The following is a 20,918-nucleotide window of genomic DNA, read 5'->3' as shown; positions in this document are numbered from 1 at the left end:
GTGTGTGTGTGTGTGTGTGTGTGTGTGTGCATGCGTGTGCGTGTGTGTGTGTGCGCGCGCGACATCCCTAAATCCTGGAGGGACTGAATAGGCTAGCTGGTGCAGCCTCACTCCAGGGACAAGGCTTTCAGCTAAAAACCTAGCTTAGTACAGAAGAGCACCATCACAGCTTTTTTTAATTACATTTTGCAAGACACTTGTTTTTATCTGACTCAAATCATGTTTCCATCTACGTATTTATATTTGAAGTATCGCATTAGAAAATGTTGATTGAAATGAAAACAAATAGAAAAAAAAAAAAAACAGTCTTTGACATCGGTCCAGTATTACGTGTGAAGAGTTCCAGAGAAGGCAAAAGTAAAAGTTATATCACTGAACCAACTGGTTTGTTGATGATTGTGTGACAGCATCACCTGATGGGTCCTCATGTCAATCATATCAAGTTTAATTCTGTAGAAACATATTCCACATTTAATCTCCCACCCTTTTCAGACTCTGCCACTCAGCGGTTAGGTGACATTTCTGAGCATCTGATCTCGGTCCAATGGGGCGAGAGACGCTGCAAAGTCACATTCTGTTCTCCAACTGTTTGGATGGCATGAAGGATGTGATTTTGGGTTTAACAATGAGATCTCCAACTATGTAGGGAGGTCCCTGAACATGTCACAACAAATACACAGTTCCACATTAATCTGCTGATGGGTGTGACTTCTTGTGAATTTAAACTTCTGGCTCTGTGCCGGCTTCTTCTGACAGACACGTAATCAAGTGTTGTCTTGTGTTTTGGGGAATGAAGAAAAATTAAAAACAGTCAACAACAATGTCTTTACACAATGCATTGGCATTGATTTCGGTGGGGACATCCTACTGTCTGTTCTAACTTGAACAGACAGGAGGTATTTTGGAAAAGAAAGGACCAAAATTGACCAAGTACTTTAAGTAATTGGTCAATTTTGTTCATTTCTACACAACCATTCATTGAAAAGGATGATATGTTCTGTTTTCCAATGAATTAGCACCATTCTCCAACCTGTGGTAGGGCGGTCTGCACCATAGAGTCTGTGGAACTGACAGGACCACCCCTGCTGGTATTGTGCCTAATATACAAAGTGCCGGGCTCTGTATCAAGTCTGCTCGTAGTGCTTTGTCAAGGAATGTTATATTTTCCCATAAGTTTGTCTTCATGTGACATTCATTTAGCACATGCATCAATGTACCGCTGCTTCTTCTGCATCTGCCGCATATATTTGAATCCAATAATTTTAGTCTTGCCTTCTCACAGGGAGTCCATTAACCCCTGTGAACAATCTTATAGGTAATCAATCAAGTCTGAACTTCCCCTGATGTCTTCTACCAGGGCGCTACAACTTCCTGCTACGTCTCCTCAGCTATTTTTGTTGTTGGTGCTTTAAAACTATCTGTGTCAAATGTGGATCTTCATTTTTAGTTTGAAGGTTTTTATTATGATACAGTCTGCACAATTACAGAGAAACAGCCGCTGACAATTGAAATCTTGAATCTCACGTTCCCTCTGGTTTTATTCTGTATATATAGGCAGATATATACATTGTGTAAATTGGTATTTTTTCCTTTGTTAGTGTATACTATAGAGCTAGACTAGCTTGGTAAGCGCAGGGTCACCAGCTCAAGTCCTGTTAGTGCACATAAATGTCAACTGAGTGAACATTTTGGATTAGATAAATAATTACATTTAAAACAGTATACAATAATATTATTATTATTATTATCCTCAATGAGTCCACAGCCAGAATCTTAAACCTCTATACCAGTGAGATACCCTAACCCCTAACCTCTATACCAGTGAGATACCCTAACCCCTAACCTCTATACCAGCTAGATACCCTAACCCCTAACCTCTATACCAGCGAGATACCCTACCCCTAACCTCTATACCAGCTAGATACCCTAACCCCTAACCTCTATACCAGCGAGATACCCTAACCCCTAACCTCTATACCAGCTAGATACCCTAACCCCTAACCTCTATACCAGCTAGATACCCTAACCCCTAACCTCTATACCAGCGAGATACCCCAACCCCTAACCTCTATACCAGCGAGATCCCCTAACCCCTAACCTCTATATCAGCGAGATACCCTAACCCCTAACCTCCATACCAGAGAGATACCCTAACCCTAACCTCTATACCAGCTAGATACCCTAACCCCTAACCTCTATACCAGCTAGATCCCCTAACCCCTAACCTCTATACCAGCTAGATACCCTAACCCCTAACCTCCATACCAGAGAGATACCCTAACCCCTAACCTCTATACCAGCGAGATCCCCCAACCCCTAACCTCTATACCAGCGAGATACCCCAACCCCTAACCTCTATACCAGCGAGATCCCCCAACCCCTAACCTCTATATCAGCGAGATACCCTAACCCTAACCTCTATACCAGCGAGATACCCTAACCCCTAACCTCTATACCAGCGAGATACCCTAACCCCTAACCTCTATACCAGCGAGATACCCTAACCCCTAACCTCTATACCAGCGAGATACCCTAACCTCCCCCCTCAGACCTAATTCTATGATCAGAGTATTACCATTACAAAATATTAGCAATCATTTATATCATTTATTGTCTGATGTAAATGCTAAACAGGTGATTTTAATGGGGTTTATTTAATACTAGCAGCAATTATAATCAGTTGTATTATCTCAGTTTATAATAGTATACCATAAAACATGAAACATGATTTTTTTAGTTAAATGTATTTTTTATTTTACCTTAATTTTCTTAAATAAAACTAAACAATACATTTTCAAGGCATAAACGTTATATACAGTATATACCAATAAGTGTCAAACACCATTAGGTCCCGACATGCCTAATCACCATGAATGTTATATATTATATTTGAAAACAAAAAGACAGGTTTATTTGAAGCAGAGATAATAACAACTTAGTTGCACATCAAACATTTGTACTGTTTAACTTTAAAACTCATTTTCTCCATGATCCTGGGAAGCTTAAAATCATCATTATCAATCACAATAGTTACTGATAGATAACTTGAAGCAATATATAATAACACTACACCTATAGCTAGTAAGTGTGTGTGTCAAAGCTTTGTCAAGTATTCCACATTTTCATGGAATACTTGCTTGTTATTTACTTTTCCTTATTTACCAATCACTTTATTGTTGAAAGAATGTAGTGGAAACGTATGATGCGTTGTAACAGTGCAGCCATGAATTCTTATTCATATTATTCATATTAATGTGAAGAATATGAAGAATATGAAGAATGTGAAGAATGTGAAGAATATGAATATGAATATCCATGTTGTTCATCCCTGGCAGCAATTGACCTTCTCAATGACATTTCTTGTGTTCCCTTCACTTCTTGAAACATTGCATCGGTGTTTGCAGCAACCATGTCATCAATCTTCTCAGCCAGCCCCACCACTTGACCTCTGTCATCACTGGGGTCGTCAAAGACTTGGAACCTGTTACCACAGCTTTTGATGAGTCGTTGAAGGTCTGGATCAGGCCGTGAGACTTCCACACGTCTCATAATTTCTCTTTGGATGAATTCTGGTGACTTCTGAGTGTCAAGGATCCCTGGTGTGTCCACCACACTAACCCCTCTGTTACCCCAGCGTGTCACACCTGTCTCACAGGTCTCAGTCACTGACTCTGAACTGAAACAGGATTTGAACCGTCTCTCTTCCAGAATGGTGTTTCCAGAAGCACTCTTGCTAACAACAGCTTTTCCAATCATCCCAATTCTCCAATCAGGACCTGCAATACAATTTATAACTTCTGTTAAAGCTGTCTGTAAGAGTAAAGCATTGGCAAAATGTACAAATACTTTAGCATTCATATTTCATATATCATATTTCATACATAATTATTATACAGGAAAGTTAGAAAATGTAACATTACATTACAATATAAAAAACGGGCCTGACTTAGTTTAAAAACTGGTTTTCAACAGGTTCCTGTTCTGCAGACACATAAAACATCGGTACAACACGTCAAGACAGACAATAATACAAGACATCGATATGGAAAAATAGTTTCAACTACTGAAAACAATAGTTACATAAGGACAAAGACATTTATACAAGACCTCCGCTGGGCTAGACAAATACGAACAGTGCAAACAATAATAAACGAATAAACAAATTAATGAATGCATGCAAGTGTAACTGTATTGTACTTTAGCATTGTGATAGATGTTGTAATGTAAAGGAGTTACACACTATAGACCCACATACAGGAGATAAAAACAAAAACTGTTTTGGAGTCTTACCATTAAATGAAGCCATCTTTTCTCAGCGGTGTTGTCTCAACAAAGATAAAAAAGTTGAATATGACTGCTTAAAGACAGTTCAGGTCATTTATATAATAGCTGCACAGCTGACACGCCCCACATCATTTGCATAACCTCTTCAAATAAAACAGGCAGAGAGCAGCACATTCTGCAGACATTTAACAATAAATAAACGAGTGTTGTGAACTCTGTGTCTCTTCGGTCTCTGGTAATTCAGAAACAGTGATTTCAGTTATTACCCTCCACTTAGTAACATAACAGAGGTTGTAAAATGCTGTATGTATATATTTAGAGTCACAGAGAACAACTGGGAAATGGTATACTAATAACTAATAATAATCTGGTGGTAGAGCTGACCCCCCTTACAACTTAAGGATTAATAAATGACTATTTATCTATTTAAAACCTTTAAAATATACATACAAAAATATTATATGGTGATGTTTCTCTGCTGGAATATACAAATAGAAAATTACATAATTGTTCAATATTAAATATCACAACTAACTAAAAAATATACAACAGACTGAATCTGTCTAGAGTTTCTAGCATGAAACCAAACGAGTCCCCTTTCCCTCCTGTGATATGTGAAGTCTTTTTAATGTTTCTCCACTCTGGACTTTGTATTCTTCTTCTGTGGTTTGACTCTGGAGGATCAGCGCTGTCAGCCTGAACCAAACTGAACTATAACTGGTTAAATATCTCCATCTACTGGACATCTGGTCTAGAAGGTCCTAATGTGCTCTCTTATCAACCACTCATAATCCTTTAAGTTCTTTTTATATACAGTAGGTAACATCCTAATCTTAAAGTAACTAAGTAGAACTAAATAAATTTAAGAGTAGAAGTATAAAGTATACTGTATGATTATAATACCTCAGACTTTTACATTACTTAGTAAATGTACTTTGTTGTTTCTCCACCACTGATATTAACAACTTACTTTCCTGTGTGTGTACGTACTCTGATGTAATATTTTGGGTTACTTCTATATTATTATAGTATCTTTTTAGCCTGAAACTGTTTTAGATGAATGGTTCTCATATTTTTTAGTTGAATGTACCACTGATTGTTAAGTGTGGAAGAAGATTGATGGATGACATTGTTCTCACATCTTGATATCTTTTAATCTTATTTCAATGTTACTGTTTTTCTCTTTATTGATACCACTTTGTTTACAATTTTTTTGGTGAGATCTTGAGCCATGCTGGCTGTCCTTGACTTCTGATCCTTTACCTTTGACTCTGGCGCCACCATGAGGTTGATATTTGGGTGAATTGTCTGGACAGATGTCAGATGGTTTCCATGATGCAGATGTTCAGGTTACCCAACAGATGTTCCTAATGACTTCAGGAATCCTTCAGAGTTTTCCTCAAGCAAATACAAGCTAATATTCTATCATTTTGGGTTGTTCTTAAAATATCTCTACAACTGTTGGATGGATACTCCATCCACCTGAAAGGTGTGGCGTATCAAGATGCTGATTAGATGCATGATTATTGCACAGGTGTTCCCTAGGCTGGCCACAATAAAAGGCCACTCTATGTGCAGTTTTATAACACAGCATAATGCCACAGATGTCGCAAGTTTTGATGGAGTGTGCAGCTGGCATGCTGACTGCAGGAATCAATCAATCAATCACAATGTATTTATACAGCACTTTACAGCAATGTAAAGAAGAAGTACCTTCTTCAGGTAGGGAGTGAGTCCTGACCCCAAGTGAAGGAGTTAGAGTACCTTGGGGTCTTGTTTGCGAGTGAGGGGACCATGGAGCGTGAGATTGGTCGGAGAATCGGAGCAGCGGGGGGGTATTACATTCAGTTTATTGCACCGTTGTGATGAAAGGAGCTGAGCCAGAGGGCAAAGCTCTCGATCTACCGGGCAGTGTTGGTTCCTACCCTCACCCTATGGTCATGAAGGCTGGGTCAGGACCCAAAGAACCAGATCCAGGGTGCAAGCAGCCAAAATGGGTTTCCTCAGGAGGGGGGGGGGGCTGGCGTCTCCCTTAGAGATAGGGTGAGAAGCTCAGTCATCTGAGAGGAGCTCAGAGTAGAGCCGCTGCCTCTATGCTTCAAAAGGAGCCACTTGAGGTGGTTTGGGTATCTGGTAAGGATGCCTCCTGGGGGGCTCCCTAGGGAGGTGGTCCAGGCACGTCCAGCTGGGAGGAGGCCTCGGGGAAGACCCAGGACTAAGTGGAGGGAGGTCCAGCTAGGAAGAGGCCTCGGGGAAGACCCAGGACTAGGTGGAGGGATTATATCTCCAACCTGGCCTGGGAACGTCTCGGGATCCCCAGTCGGAGCTGGTTGATGTGGCCCGGGAAAGGAAAGTTTGGGGTCCCCTACTGGAGCTGCTGCCCCCGAGACCCGATACCGGATAAGCAGATTGGAAACCAAGAGTAAAAAACACATCATTCAATAAAAAGAATGAGCAATGAACAGATAAGCTTTGAGTTTGGACCTAAAAAGAGCGACATCCGTACTAGTGTGATGGCGGGGGGGGGGCGGGGGGGCAGTCTCAGGGCAGCAACTGCAAAAACCGGATTTCTTAGATGCAATGAAACCATGAAGAGAAAAATAAAATGAGAATCCATTGATCAAATCTGTGGCTTTTACTCAAGGTGCACATATTAAAGTGATCTAAGAGTAATCTTAAAGTAATCAGATTAAATTTTTGGTAATCCAACTGATTACATACATTGCCATGTCATTTGCAGTCAGTAATGGATTACATTTCAGAGTAATCTGACCCATCCCTAATGAACACATGTGTTTAGTTATTACATTTGTAGTCAAGTTGAGTCTTGAGTCTTGGAATGTGGATCCCTTTCAGGAAGTGTGTGTGCTCCCACTTCTTTTTATTCTTTCCTCTCTTCCCTGGTATTTTATGGTTGAATCCCAACCTCTCATGTGACTAATGCTCAGAGTCATGAACCTAGACTCCTCCCCGGTGAGTTTATGGGGAGTCCTCTACTTCCATGTTGAAGTGTTCAGTGGAGCTGGATGAGCATCATCAGTATCTCTGATCCTTTTAAACAGCCGGTGGTTTGATTCCTGCTCTGTAGTCGGGATCTCGTCCTCCCTTGCTCCCGGAGACGCTCATTCATGCAGATAACAAGACTACGAGGTATGTTGGAAACAGAAGTATGTTGTAGGCAATAGACCAGTTGTTGAGAGTCACTAAGTACTTTTCTTTAAACTGTAAAAAGTTGAGGAACCAGAGAATCTCTCTCTTTCATTCTTCTTCTCCTGTTGGTCTTTTCACTTGTTGACATCCAGATTGGTTCTTTTCCTTATTTTCAAGATAATATTGGGTTATTTTAGGGCTTTGATACCACAGGACAGCTGAAGATATGAAAGGGGGGGAAGACATGCAGCACAGGGCCGCAGGTCGGAGTCAAACCTGTGACCGCTGCCAAGGAGAAAACCTCTGTATTCCTTTCTTTTCCTTCTTTCTTTCTTTCTTTCCTTCCTTCCTTCCTTCCTTCCTTCCTTCCTTCCTTCCTTCCTTCCTTCCTTCCTTCCTTCCTTCCTTTCTTCCTTCCTTCCTTCCTTCTTCTTTCCTTCCTTCCTTCCTTCTTTCTTTTCAGTTTTAGATCAGAGTATTTGTCATTTTGGACAACGTCTCCCACTCCAAGACACAGTGGTGACACACAGGACGTGCTAGACTCATTCCCCCACAATGCACCACAGAGCTCACAGAATTCTTTTATTCGAAGGGCCAAAATGTATCTGGATGGAAGGCAAAACATGTGTCTGTAATTTAAATGGGAAGTTAACCAGCACTGTGCTTTATATTGCCGTTAAACTCAGATTACTTTTAACTGCAAAAAAATGTGCGTTTTGTAGTCAATACTTTTAAAATAAGAGGAGAATAAGCATGGGCTTGTCAAATCCATGGGGGGCCAAAACAAAGAGAAACAAACTTGGCCCGTGGGCCCCAAATTGTGCAGCTTTGCTTTAGGGTGGCCAGATGAGAATGGGTCAAATTTGGGACGGGACGAGAAAACTCCAAAATGATTTATTATTTTTATTCAGGAATTCAACTGTCTGCCATGTAAACCCGAAAATACAAATGAGATAAATCATTAAAATCATGAAATTAAGTGTAGTTATGAAACAAATAACATCCAAACACTCCTTCTGGTGGCTGCCTGCCCTCGGCACCAAGCCACCTAAATGATTTATTATATATTTTTAGATATTGACTGTAGAAATACTTGGGTCACGTCATGTCTGAGAGGACTGAAGACAGGTTTAGATTTCATGTAGTTCAACTTGGGGGGGTGGCAGTAGCTCAGACCGCAAATCTGACCAATAACCGGAGTTCCCCGTGACTTCAGCCAGCTTTGGGTTTTAACAGCTTTGAGCTCTGATATCACTGCTGATGAAGGTTTATGTCACTTTTTTCCAATTTTTTTTGTCGATTTCTTCTGCACATTGAGGTTCTTGATATGTCACTTCTGATATATAAGCGTCGGCTAAATGACATGTCATGTACATTTAAAAAAGAAAACTCTTAGGTCAGCAGGTCTCTCTCTTCTTCTACCAGCCATGTCCTGTATCCTAGCAAAGGTGGGTTATTATTGGGGTTAAACATGTGTACATAATAGTATTTTGTTGACTTATGAACTGAGATATTTGAGAGATTCACATTTTTGTGATTTTCTTTCAGGGAACAGAGCAGAAGAAACTAAAAGGAGCCGACTAGAGGAGGGTTAAAACTATTTACAACTCTCAGAGAAAGAAAAAGACCAGTCATCACAAACAAGACAGAGGAGTTGGGTTGGGGCTGAAGAAGGGAGTCAGAACCAGGAGGAGAGAGAGAGATCTCCTGCTTCTGCTGCTCATCCAGCTCCACCGACTCTGATCGGGACCTTCGTCAACGCAGCAAAATGGCGTCAGCTGCAAAACGTGAAGGAAGAGAAAGAGAAGAATCATGTTTCAGCAGAGCAGCCAGAAGTATCAGGAGAGCTCTGGCCAGGATCTGTGGAGGAAGAGATAGTTCTCCCCCTCAAACCGGCAGTAGCCTTCCCCCTAGTCTAGAAGAAGTATACGAACAAGAATACAAATACCACAAAGAAGAAGACCAAGAAGAAGAAGAAGAAGAAATAAACCTTTACGAAAACGTTTACGAAAACCTTAACGCTTTACAAATATTCGCAATGAGCTTCAGTCATGAAACTTGGCAGCCTCCCGGTCTTCCCGACCCACAGTCTTCTTTGATGAAAGAAGCCCGGAAGAGAAAATCCAGAGACATGATTTCCAGAAGACAGAAGATAATCAAGACTGAGAGAAGCAGAACACAAGATGCATGTCAGCTCTCGTCTGTGCAGTCTGACAGCGAACCAATAGGAGACAGAGATGCTCCGATGGATCTGGAGGCCCCTGTTACAGCTGTGAACTGCTCAGTCACTAACACCCTGCCAGCCCCTTCTCTCCTCCAAACCTCCTCCTCAGATCCTGGTTGGAGTAGAAGAGACTCCAGCCGCCTGCCTCGTTCTCCCAGCATGCCTTCACTGAGTCAAATAACCTCTGAAGAGAACAAGACCTTTACACGAGCTGAAAGCGTTCCTGACATGCTGTTAAAAACCAGCTTTGAGGAGTTTACACCTGTTATCACTGCTGATGAGACCGATGAAAGCTACAGGTTCCAGTGCTCCGGGCCAGGCCTGTACCAGTGCAGTGTGACCGGCCTGGTGTTTCACATGAAGGGAGAAGGGGACGTGGTCTACAGGGTGGTCCCTTGGAACAGGAGGCTGCTGGCCCAGCACCACAAGAAGCCTGCAGGACCCCTGTTTGACATCAAATGTCTGCAGCAGTCGGTGTGTCAGCTTCATCTCCCACACTGTGAGATCCCCTCCACGGGGGGGCGGGATTTCTTGTCAGTTGCTCATGTGATGGATGAGGGCGTTGAGTTCATCGGCCCTCATAGGATAACAGACACTCATGTTATTATCAACATCACGGGGGTTTCTGGTTTCGGTAACGTCAAGGATGAAGATTCCCCACCTGACCCGGTCCGAGCGCTGGTCCTGCTGTTCTACAGGCCCCCAGCTGATCCTGATCCTAAATCCCTCCTCAATGTGCTGTTGCTGCCGAGGAACGTTGTTCTCCGGGATGTCCTGCGCATCCGGAAGAAGTTAGTTGGAGATGAGATCTACATAGAGACATCCCCACACTGTAAACTGCACCCACAGCAGGAATACACTCTGTCCACTCGTCCTGAAGACGACTCAGTTCTAGTCCAACCAACAGAAGCAGAGTTTGACTCTGACAACTATGACAACTTCTTCCCTTCATTCCAGGTGAGCTTAGAAACAATAATGAAACACATTCAGCTGTTTTTGAGGGACAGCAACAGCTTCCTCAGTGTCTGGGAAAGACGAGTTTGTCTCTCGTCCTCTGGAGTAAGAAGGTCCTGTGGGCCGAGCGCTGGGAGTCTCCGTCCTGAGGACAGGCTGTTGGACATCCGGAGCAGCTTCATCGATGGGATATCAGGACCTGTTCTCAAGAGTCTGCTGGACCAGCTGTTGGAGAAAAAGGTGCTGGCTGATTCTGAGAGGGAGGCAGCGGACTCAGAGAAAAACACAAGAGACAAAGCTCGTTTTGTTGTGGACACAGTGAGGAAGAAAGGTGAAGCTGCTAGTTCAGAGATGATTGAGTTCCTCCGTGAGGTCGACCCGTTTCTCTGTGAAAATCTTGGGTTGATCTGAAACTAAATGAACGTCTCGGGTTACGTATGTAACCCTTGTTCCCCGAGATAGGGAAACGAGACACTGCGTCCGTTCGCCGCACCTCACCCCGCCTGGAGTGCCTTGCTTCATAGAAAGAGCTGACTAGCTATGTGCCGGCGTTCTTATATACCCTACGGTTACGCCGTCACATGCTACCGTTCTCATCAAGGCCAATAGGATTGGAATAGTTTTCATTCGCATTCAGCCCTGTCACGCTAGAGGCGTTTCCCAGAGTGTCGTAACCGACGCAGTTCGAGTTCCCCCTCGAAAGGGAACAGGTGATGCAGGACATGTTGACCTGGTAGTTTCACAGTGATCATCCTGTAACTCCCACAGAAGAGTTTCCCTTAACAGTTACTGTGCTTCAACTTTTTAAGATGTTTTAGCAAAATGTATTACCAAAATAAAGTACACAATCAAGTTAGAGAAAAGTTACATTTGTATGTCTGTAAGTAATGACAAAAATGGTCTTCTTTATTTACTATAAATAAACCTTTTAATTACAGGACAAAGTCCAGGTAATGAGCTGCCAGAACATTTGCTGTTATTTTACAGATTTCTGGAAGACTCACAGAAAACGTTATGTTTTTTTACTCTAGGAACACCATTAAATAACAGAAAATGTTCTGTTTTTTATTTTTATAATAGTGTTGCTCAGGCCCAAGGCAGTTATGAGTAGGTGGTCTTGACTTATCTGTTAAATAATTGTTAAAACTATGATAACTATATGGGAAACTCATGATCACGTGAATCCATAAATTGTACATTTTTGGAAATGTTTGAACAATTAAATGTAAAACTTGTATTTCTTTTTCTGAAGCTAAATGAACAGCTGATGCATTCAGTTTGAGAGGATTTTCTGCTAGAGACCATGAACACAATCGCCCAGTTTCTTCATTAAAGTGTATTTGTATCTGATCAGATGTTTAAATATAAGAGCTGAATAGTCGGCCTGTAATAGTGCAGCTGGGTAGTTAAATCGGGTTTCAGGTTGATGATGCTGTGTGAACTACTTCTTCTTCTGGGAATCTCCCTGAGACTGAACGTGAGAGGAAACTGTGAAGATGTGTAGCGCCCCCTGCTGGCTGACATGAGCTACTGGGAACTGTTGATGCCGTTTTATTTTACAGGATGCTGGAGATTAATTAACTCTTGTTCACAAAAGCTCCATTTGGTGGCTCCTCTGGATCAATGAATGTATTGGTCGTATCCAAAGGATAGGATTAAGAGTAACAAACAAATTAGCAAGGAACAATTAACAAGAAGATAAAGAAATATACTATACATAAAAATCTAAAGAACATATACACGTACCCAGATAACTTTCTACATGCATGCATACAGGAAGTACCTTTGCATACATATATACACAGTATTTACATACTGTAAGTTGTGTGTGCTAGTGTAACTATGTCCGGGGGGGGGGGGGGGGGGGGGGGGGGGTTAGGGAACACACAACCATTTTGTTAAGGAACAGTTCTTTTTACAAAATTTTGATTGCATCAAACAAGTTCCTCAGCTGATGGGAGTTTGTCTTATTGTCATTGAAATGTAAATGTGTAAATGTCCATTTCCTTAAGTCCTTTAAATAAGGCTGCCCAATTTGGGGCCTGCAGCCCAAGTTTGGCCCGTGCTCTCTTTGTTTTGGCCCTCATGGATTTGACCTGCTCATGATTATATTCCTCTTATTTTAAAAGTAATAACTAAAAAACGTACATTTTTTTGCAGTTAAAAGTAATCTGAGTTAAACAGCAATGTAAAGCCCAGTGCTGGTGAACTTCCCATTTAAATTACATACACATTACTCTACGGAGAATGGCGAGAATTACGTATCCCACAACATAAACCTTTATTTTTGGCCCGTTGCCTTCCATCCAGAAACATTTGGGCCCTTCATATGAAATAATCTGGGCCCCTCTGCTTTAAAGGGCTAGTCCAGCTCTCTTCAGAGCCTTCAGACTCATGTGTGTTTTGACTCTGGAGGATCAACTCTGTCAGCCTGAACCAAACAGTCAACTATAACTGGTGGAGTGTCACCATCTACTGGACATTTGATGAATAAGTTCCCAAAGAGCTCATTTATCAGGAAAATAGAGACGGATATGGCTGCAGCTTGGAGCGTCCCATGTCATCCGTCCCGTCTCATGCGGTCTCGTCTCATACGGAGGTGTGTCCAACGGTAAATCCAGAGGGTCAAAATTACGATATTGCGAATCATTTTCCAGATGGAGTCACGGGTAAATTTGTGACCACATTTGTTGTAATCAGTTAAAAAACTGTTAAAGTAAAAATTTTGGCAAAGCCTACATGTAGTTTGCTCATTTCTGAATGTTATGCTTGTGTTGTTACATCTGATGAAACCTGCATCAGCGACGCAGCCGTTTCTACAACTAACGGCAGGATCTCCTGAGGAGGGACAACAATCCACGATCTGCACACACAACAACAAGACTACAAAAATAAACATGTCACACGGTTTCCAAGACTTTTTAATTGTATATTCTATATTGTTTTCACACTTCACTGTGACATGGCTGCAAATACAACTGCTTATCAGCATGGCGAGAACAATTGTCAGCCTCGGCTGTCAGGTCTCTGGGACCCGGGGCAGAATGCTGTCGGGTCTCTGGGACCCGGGACCGAATGCTGTCAGGTCTCTGGGACCCGGGACAGAATGCTGTCGGGTCTCTGGGACCCGGGCAGAATGCGGTTCTATTTTTCTACTACCGCGGCCTCAGCCTTCGGGTCTCTGGGACCCGTCCTGCATTCGACTGCGTATCTCTGCTGCCACGGTCTTAGGCCAGGATGCGATTGAATTTTTCTTCCACTTCCGCCAGCGGTTCTATTGTATTTTGTGTTGTATTGTTTGAAAGGGGAAAAAAATTAAAACCAAAACCAAATGCTTGACCTCTGTTGGGAGAGAAATTCCTTCCTAAAAAAATCCTTCTATAGCTGCAACTTTGATCCAAGTTGCAGCTATAGAAGGATTTTTTTAGTTTGCCTATCATCTGCATTTATTTAGAGACGGACATATATTTTTAAATATTTAAAAGCACACCAAATATTTTATTCATTAGCACGATAGTTGACGTGAGCTTTTACTTTGAAAAGTAAGAGAGATATTAGTATTTTATTCCAGATGCGAGCTTTTATTTTGAAAAGTAGAAACGGATATGGCCGAAGGATTTTTTTAGTTTGCCTATAATCTGCATTTATTTTATAGACAAACGTATATTTTAAGTGTTTTTATTCATCAGTATGATAGTCTGCATTTATCAGACATGTTTACTTAAAAAATATGATTGCCGTTAACGGCAATCATATAGATGAATAAAAAAAAATTAATCGCGATTTTGCATTTTTGACCCCTTGGATTCACCGTTGGACACGCCTCCGCATGAGACGAGACCGCATGAGACGGGACGGATGACATGGGACGCTCCAGGCTGCAGCCATAAACTCTTGGGAAAATACCAACTTTGTGTACAATGCACTGTGGTCCTTGACTTCTGATCCTTTACCTTTGACTCTGGCGCCACCATGAGGTTGATATTTGGGTGAATTGTCTGGACAGATGTTAGATGTTTTCCATGATGCAGATGTTCAGGTTCCCCAACAGATGCTTCCTAATGACTTCAGGGATCCTTCAGAGTTTTCCTCAAGCAAATACAAGCTAATATTCTATCATTTTGGGTAGTTATAATATAACTGCTGGGTGGGTTGTTATTACATTTGGGACACACCTTCATGGTCTTAGTCTAGTTGTCCTCTGTTGGGGACATGAGTCGACTATCTACTCTTCAAAAAACATTTACTACAGTGTTGAAACCAAATGATTAGAAAGCAATACGCACACAAATTGATTTGTCTTTTTTTGTGGGGCAGGAAAAGAATTCCAATAATAATAATAATAATATCCTTTTCCAAAGAAAATAGAAAAGTCCCACAAACTCTTCTTTACTGATTAATTGGTCGTCGACGTTTCTGTCAAGAACCTTTCTCAAGACATGTAGTAGTCACACATGTACATGTAGTAGTCATACATGTACATGTAGTAGTCATACATGTACATGTAGTAGTCACACATGTACATGTAGTAGTCATACATGTACTAGTACTTACAAAGGAAGATTACAGGAAGTTCTGTAACACTTTGGAACCATCATTAATAGATGGTAAATTGATAGTTAATTCATCTTTAGTTCATTGTCATTTAACAGTTAGCAAACATTTTACTGTGACGGCCCTTCCCAATCTGCCGGTCTGTCATGTTCTGCTCCTTTTTGTTTTCACGGGCTGAGAGTGGGGGGGGGAAGGTGATTTGGGAGGGTCGTGTGTACCTGGCCAGGTGGGCGTGGCCTACAGAGGGCATAAAGGCCTAGGCCCTTCTGGGAGTCTCACTCTCTCTCAGCTGGTCCTGCTGGAGCGTCCACCATTTTGTTCTTTGACTGGTTTGTTGCATCTTACAACACATTTCACTTCATTCATTAATTGACTCATCCATGCACGGCAAACACAACTGATGTCTTCTATACTTACACACCACTGTTACCTTTATGTTGGGTTAAGTTATGTTTGTTGGGTATTTAGTTGATTAAACTTCTTTTTGGTGACATTATCTGTGTGAGACCTTCCTTTTTGTTGCCGGCTTTGAGCCAGGCGGTAACATTACTCATTGGTCTCATTAATCATCGTCATTTTACATAAAAAACAGTCAAACGTGCAAAAGCAGATAAAACAGCCGATTTTAGGCTGCTAGTCCGGGACGGTTCTGTGTAGAGGACAAACATGTTGTAAGTTAATTGCAGTAGGGGGCGCCTTAATGAAAAGATCCCTAACACACCAACATGTTACATAAAGTTAAAAAAGGAATTGACATATTAAAGCAGAGACTCAGTCCTTATTATATGGAGACATTACAGCAGCATGAGGCTGCAGCTCTGCTCTTTAATGGAGGGATGAAAGAAGGAAATCAACTTCTGGTTCAAATTCAGTATGTTCAGTTTTTTTAAGTTTTGGTTTTGTTAAAAATGGAGAAGGAAACCGCAGGAGGAAGTAATCAGAGACTCATCGACCAGCTCTGCCATTTGATCTTTTGTCTCTTTGACGTCTGAAGAGTGAAGTCGGTGTGCAGCTCACTGGTGAGTCTGAGACTAAACTGGTGTGAAAACATCAGCTCACACTTCTAAGAATTAGACATGGGATGAGTTTGGGAGGATTTAATATGATGGGAAGTGCATTTATCATTTGGTTCATTCACGTCACATGGAAAACGCTGAGCGATGGTAGTATTTATTGGGAATTAGCTTTAATGAAATGTCAGCTGTTTAACAAGTAACTGAGTACATCATCTCAAGTGGAAAGTTAAGTATGAATGTGTCGTTCTTGTTCTTAATTTAATTCTCGTGTTGTCTTCCTGGCGGCCGTGCAACTTTCCGTCTTTCTGGGCCTAAATTTAAACTTTTTCGAGGTTTTCTGAGTCTTTTTTGACACTTTTGTTGATTTTCTCACTTTTTTCAACACTTGTGTCACTTTGTCCCAACTTTTTTTCTGCATCTTTTGACGTTTTTGTGTGTTTTTTTTTTTTACTTTTTTCTACTTTCTTTTATAAAAATAAAAAAAATCCAATGCTATGAAAGTGAATAAAGCTTGTGTAGCGCCCTCCACATTATTTATTTTGAAAATTTGGTTGAAATAAACACAAATTTCTGATATAGAAACTTTTTTAAATGGATCTGATGTGACGGCAGGACAACAGGACGGTTAATTATTTCCATTTCTGCTGCTTATTATTCTACTTTATTAATGTACTCAACGAATCCATTATGATGTAATATCACAGACTAAGGCTATTGATTTTGGATTTTTGAAATTTAGAAGCTACCCAGCAGATAAATATGGACTGTTAACTAAATGTGAAAATATGTCTTGTAACAATATTTCTACTCTGTGGTATTTTATTACTTGTACTTTAATAAAAGATCTGAGTCTTCCTCCACCGCTGCTGTTATGTGTATCTGTGACTATGATTTTGCATTATTTCCAAACTCTGCTGAAGAACATGTATGTAGATATTATTATTTGATGATAAGTGACAGAGTTGTGTGTTTTGCATTAGTTGTGAAGCTTCCTCTGGGGTTTTTGTATTTACCGCAGCACGCTGAGCTTTCATTTGGGTTACTGGAAGATGAAATCTAGTTCAGTTAGTTTCAGTCTCTGGTTGGTTCGTCTCAGTAAAGACGAATTTATCATGAACTCAGCAGAAAAGCTGAAGAACAAATGTCACACATCCTGTATTATAGAAGAAGAGAAGCTAATTGTCTCTTCCTGTGTTTTGTAATTCATGATGATTTCTCATTTTTTATTGTAAAGTCACAATTAAACATCACATAGATTTAAAAATAACTTGTAGGTCAGCAGGTTTCTCTCTTCTTCTACCAGCAATGTCCTGTATCCTAGTAAGGTGGTTATTCTTGGGGTTAAACATGTACATAATACTATTTTGTTGAATAAATGAACTGAGATATTTGAGAGATTCACATTTTTGTGATTTTCTTTCAGGGACCAGAGCAGAAGAAACTAAAAGGAGCCGACTAGAGGAGGGTTAAAACTATTTACATTACTCAGAGAAAGAAAAAGACCAGTCATCACAAACAAGACAGAGGAGTTGTGCTGGAGCTGAAGAAGGAAGTCAGAACGAGGAGGAGAGAGAGAGAGATCTCCTGCTTCTGCTGCTCATCCAGCTCCACCGACTCTGATCGGGACCTTCGTCAACGCAGCAAAATGGCACCAGCTGGGAAACGTGAAGGAAGAGAAAGAGAAGAATCATGTTTCAGCAGAGCAGCCAGAAGTATCAGGAGAGCTCTGGCCAGGATCTGTGGAGGAAGAGATAGTTCTCCCCCTCCCAACTTAAGAACTAGTCGCCAGTCTCGTTATCTGGACTCACACTATGAGTTTCTTTCCAGACGCGGTTCTTCTTTCGTAGACTATGAGAGTCAAGCCCCACGTCATGGTGACACCTTTTCAGCGCTTAACTGCCGGTCTGACAGAGACACATACCAGTGTTTAACTGTTCGTCAGCCCATTAAGAAAGGGCACTTTCACACAGATCCAGATCATTGTTACTCTTCACTGAGCTACGGTCGTGAAACTGGGCGGCCTCCCCGTCCTTCCGACCAACACCCTTCTTTATTAAGAGAATCCCTGAAGAGAAAATCCAGTGGCATGATTCCCAGAAGACAGAAGATGAATAAGACTGATGATCCCCATGGCATTACTTCTAGGACTGATTCCTCTGACTCCGTGTTAGGTCCACCTCCACCTGGTTCCCTCAGACAAACAGGAATAATAAAAAATCCAGCCGCTTCGACGCCAGGAGTCAATCAGGATATTACCAGAGAAATGGAGCTGCATACAACAGCTGGTCCTTCAACCCGTCAGTGCTCATCCAGCAATTATGATGGTGATTCAGAATCTGATACATGTTATCAGAGAGAAAGAGATAGGGATGAGCCTTCTCGTAGCCTCTGGTCAGGCTGCCGGGACCAGGAAACTCATAAATATAAACACGCTAGTTTTCTTTGTCCTCCTTTATCAGACCCTAACTTACATCTTCCAATCAGAGAAGACACAGATGATGGTGGACCCAGCTTCACTAACTCCAGTTCTGCTGTCAGCATACCGACTTGCTCTCAGTCCACAGCCCCAGATGTTGATGGCCCTCCATGTCCACAAGTCAGGCCAGCAGTACACAGTCAGTACGCAACTCGCTGCACTGAAGGAAGCAGACCACAAGATGCATGTCAGCTCTCGTCTGTGCAGTCTGACAGCGAACCAATAGGAGACAGAGATGCTCCGATGGAAATGGAGGCCCCTGTTACAGCTGTGAACTGCTCAGTCACTAACACCCTGCCAGCCCCTACTCTCCTCCAAATCTCCTCCTCAGATCCTGGTTGGAGTAGAAGAGACTCCAGCCGCCTGCCTCGTTCTGCCAGCATGCCTTCACTGAGTCAAATAACCTCTGGAGAGAACAAGACCTTTACACGAGCTGAAAGCGTACCTGACATGCTGTTAAAAACCAGCTTTGAGGAGTTTACACCTGATATCACTGCTGATGAGACCGATGAAAGCTACAGGTTCCAGTGCTCCGGGCCAGGCCTGTACCAGTGCAGTGTGACTGGCCTGGTGTTTCACATGGAGGGAGAAGGGGACGTGGTCTACAGGGTGGTCCCTTGGAACAGGAGGCTGCTGGCCCAGCACCACAAGAAGCCTGCAGGACCCCTGTTTGACATCAAATGTCTGCAGCAGTCGGTGTGTCAGCTTCATCTCCCACACTGTGAGATCCCCTTCACGGGGGGGCGGGATTTCTTGTCAGTTGCTCATGTGATGGATGAGGGCGTTGAGTTCATTGGCCCTCATAGGATAACAGACACTCATGTTATTATCAACATCACAAGGTTTTCTGGTTTCGGTAACGTCAAGGATGAAGATTCCCCACCTGCCCCGGTCCGAGCGCTGGTCCTGCTGTTCTACAGGCCCCCAGCTGATCCTGATCCCGAATCCCTCCTCAATGTGCTGTTGCTGCCGAGGAACGTTGTTCTCGGGATGTCCTGCGCATCGGAAGAAGTTAGTTGGAGATGAGATCTACTAGAGACATCCCCACACTGTAAACTGCACCCACAGCAGGAATACACTCTGTCCACTCGTCCTGAAGACGACTCAGTTCTAGTCCAACCAACAGAAGCAGAGTTTGACTCTGACAACTATGACAACTTCTTCCCATCATTCCAGGTGAGCTTAGAAACAATAATGAAACACATGAAGCTGATTTTGAGGGACAGCAGCAGCTCCCACAGTGTCTGGGAAAGACGAGTTTGTCTCTCGTCCTCTGGAGTAAGAAGGTCCTGTGGGCCGAGCGCTGGGAGTCTCCGCCCTGATGACAGGCTGTTGGACATCCGGAGCAGCTTCATCGATGGATATCAGGACCTGTTCTCAAGAGTCTGCTGGACCAACTGTTGGAGAAAAAGGTGCTGGCTGATTCTGAGAGGGAGGCAGCGGACTCAGAGAAAAAAACCAAGAGACAAAGCTCGTTTTGTTGTGGACACAGTGAGGAAGAAAGGTGAAGCTGCTAGTTCAGAGATGATTGAGTTCCTCCGTGAGGCCGACCCGTTTCTCTGTGAACATCTGGGGTTGATCTGAAGCTAAATGAACAGGTGAACATTTGTATTTCCACCACACAGATCCATATTCTAATCCTACACTTGATACAGAGCTAATGAGAAAGTGCATGTATAGATTTAGAGTACTTGTTTTTCCAAAAGTTGTTCCCATCCATGTTGTTTTGTATGAATTAACCTTGTAACTTTTTATTCTCCCTATGTATTTTAGTTTAGAGGCTAGATAGATAGATAGATAGATAGATAGATAGATAGATAGATAGAGAGATGTTTATTGATCCAAGAAAAATGGGAAATTCCTGTGTTACAGCAGCAAAATCAGTCACAAAGCACAGAATAAAAATATAAATGAAATACTAGGAAAAATATACATACATACAATATACATGAAATAATAATATGAATAAAGTAACAAAGAACAAATATTTGAGTATGTACAGGATGGGGAAACAACAATGTGCAACTGCTTAAATATTGTGCTAAAATGTAAATGTAAATAAACCAAATGACCGGTTGCATTAGTGCAGTAGTGTGGTGTCCAAAAGTCTCATATACACACCAGAGATGACGTGTAAAAATTGTTTATTGCTTGTGGAATGAATGATTTTCTGTAGCGGTCCGTGCGGCATCGAAGCTGTCGGAGCCTCTTTGAGAAGCTGCTCCTCTGTTGGACAGTGGGGGGTGGAGAGGGTGGTCGG

General features: G+C 42.0%; 2 protein-coding genes across 3 annotated transcripts; one reads left to right on the top strand and one right to left on the bottom strand.

Annotated features, from left to right (window-relative positions):
- Positions 1-2,775: 2,775 nt before the first annotated feature.
- LOC116674955 (GTPase IMAP family member 4) lies at positions 2,776-4,364 on the bottom strand. 2 transcript variants are annotated; one of them, XM_032507108.1, is made up of 3 exons: positions 4,291-4,364; positions 3,283-3,776; positions 2,776-3,212 (listed from the first exon to the last, which is right to left on the bottom strand). In XM_032507108.1, the coding sequence occupies exons 1-3, from the start codon at positions 4,304-4,306 to the stop codon at positions 3,171-3,173; spliced, it is 552 nt and encodes a 183-aa protein (XP_032362999.1). In that variant the 5' UTR covers positions 4,307-4,364; the 3' UTR covers positions 2,776-3,170. The 2 variants fall into 2 exon arrangements, with proteins under 2 accessions (XP_032362999.1, XP_032363000.1); XM_032507109.1 differs by having other exon boundaries at positions 2,776-3,213; positions 3,287-3,776.
- Positions 4,365-15,841: 11,477 nt separating this feature from the next.
- Positions 15,842-20,242, top strand: LOC116674953 (uncharacterized). The gene is made up of 3 exons (XM_032507105.1): positions 15,842-16,185; positions 17,606-19,669; positions 19,727-20,242. The coding sequence occupies exons 2-3, from the start codon at positions 17,828-17,830 to the stop codon at positions 20,240-20,242; spliced, it is 2,358 nt and encodes a 785-aa protein (XP_032362996.1). The 5' UTR covers positions 15,842-16,185; positions 17,606-17,827.
- The last annotated feature ends 676 nt before the right edge of the window (positions 20,243-20,918 follow it).

Source organism: Etheostoma spectabile, unplaced genomic scaffold (assembly GCF_008692095.1).
Source record: "Etheostoma spectabile isolate EspeVRDwgs_2016 unplaced genomic scaffold, UIUC_Espe_1.0 scaffold00001317, whole genome shotgun sequence".
Lineage (NCBI taxonomy): Eukaryota > Metazoa > Chordata > Actinopteri > Perciformes > Percidae > Etheostoma > Etheostoma spectabile.
The sequence above is the reverse complement of the archived record's forward strand: the minus strand, read 5'-3'. Positions and strand labels throughout refer to the sequence as shown.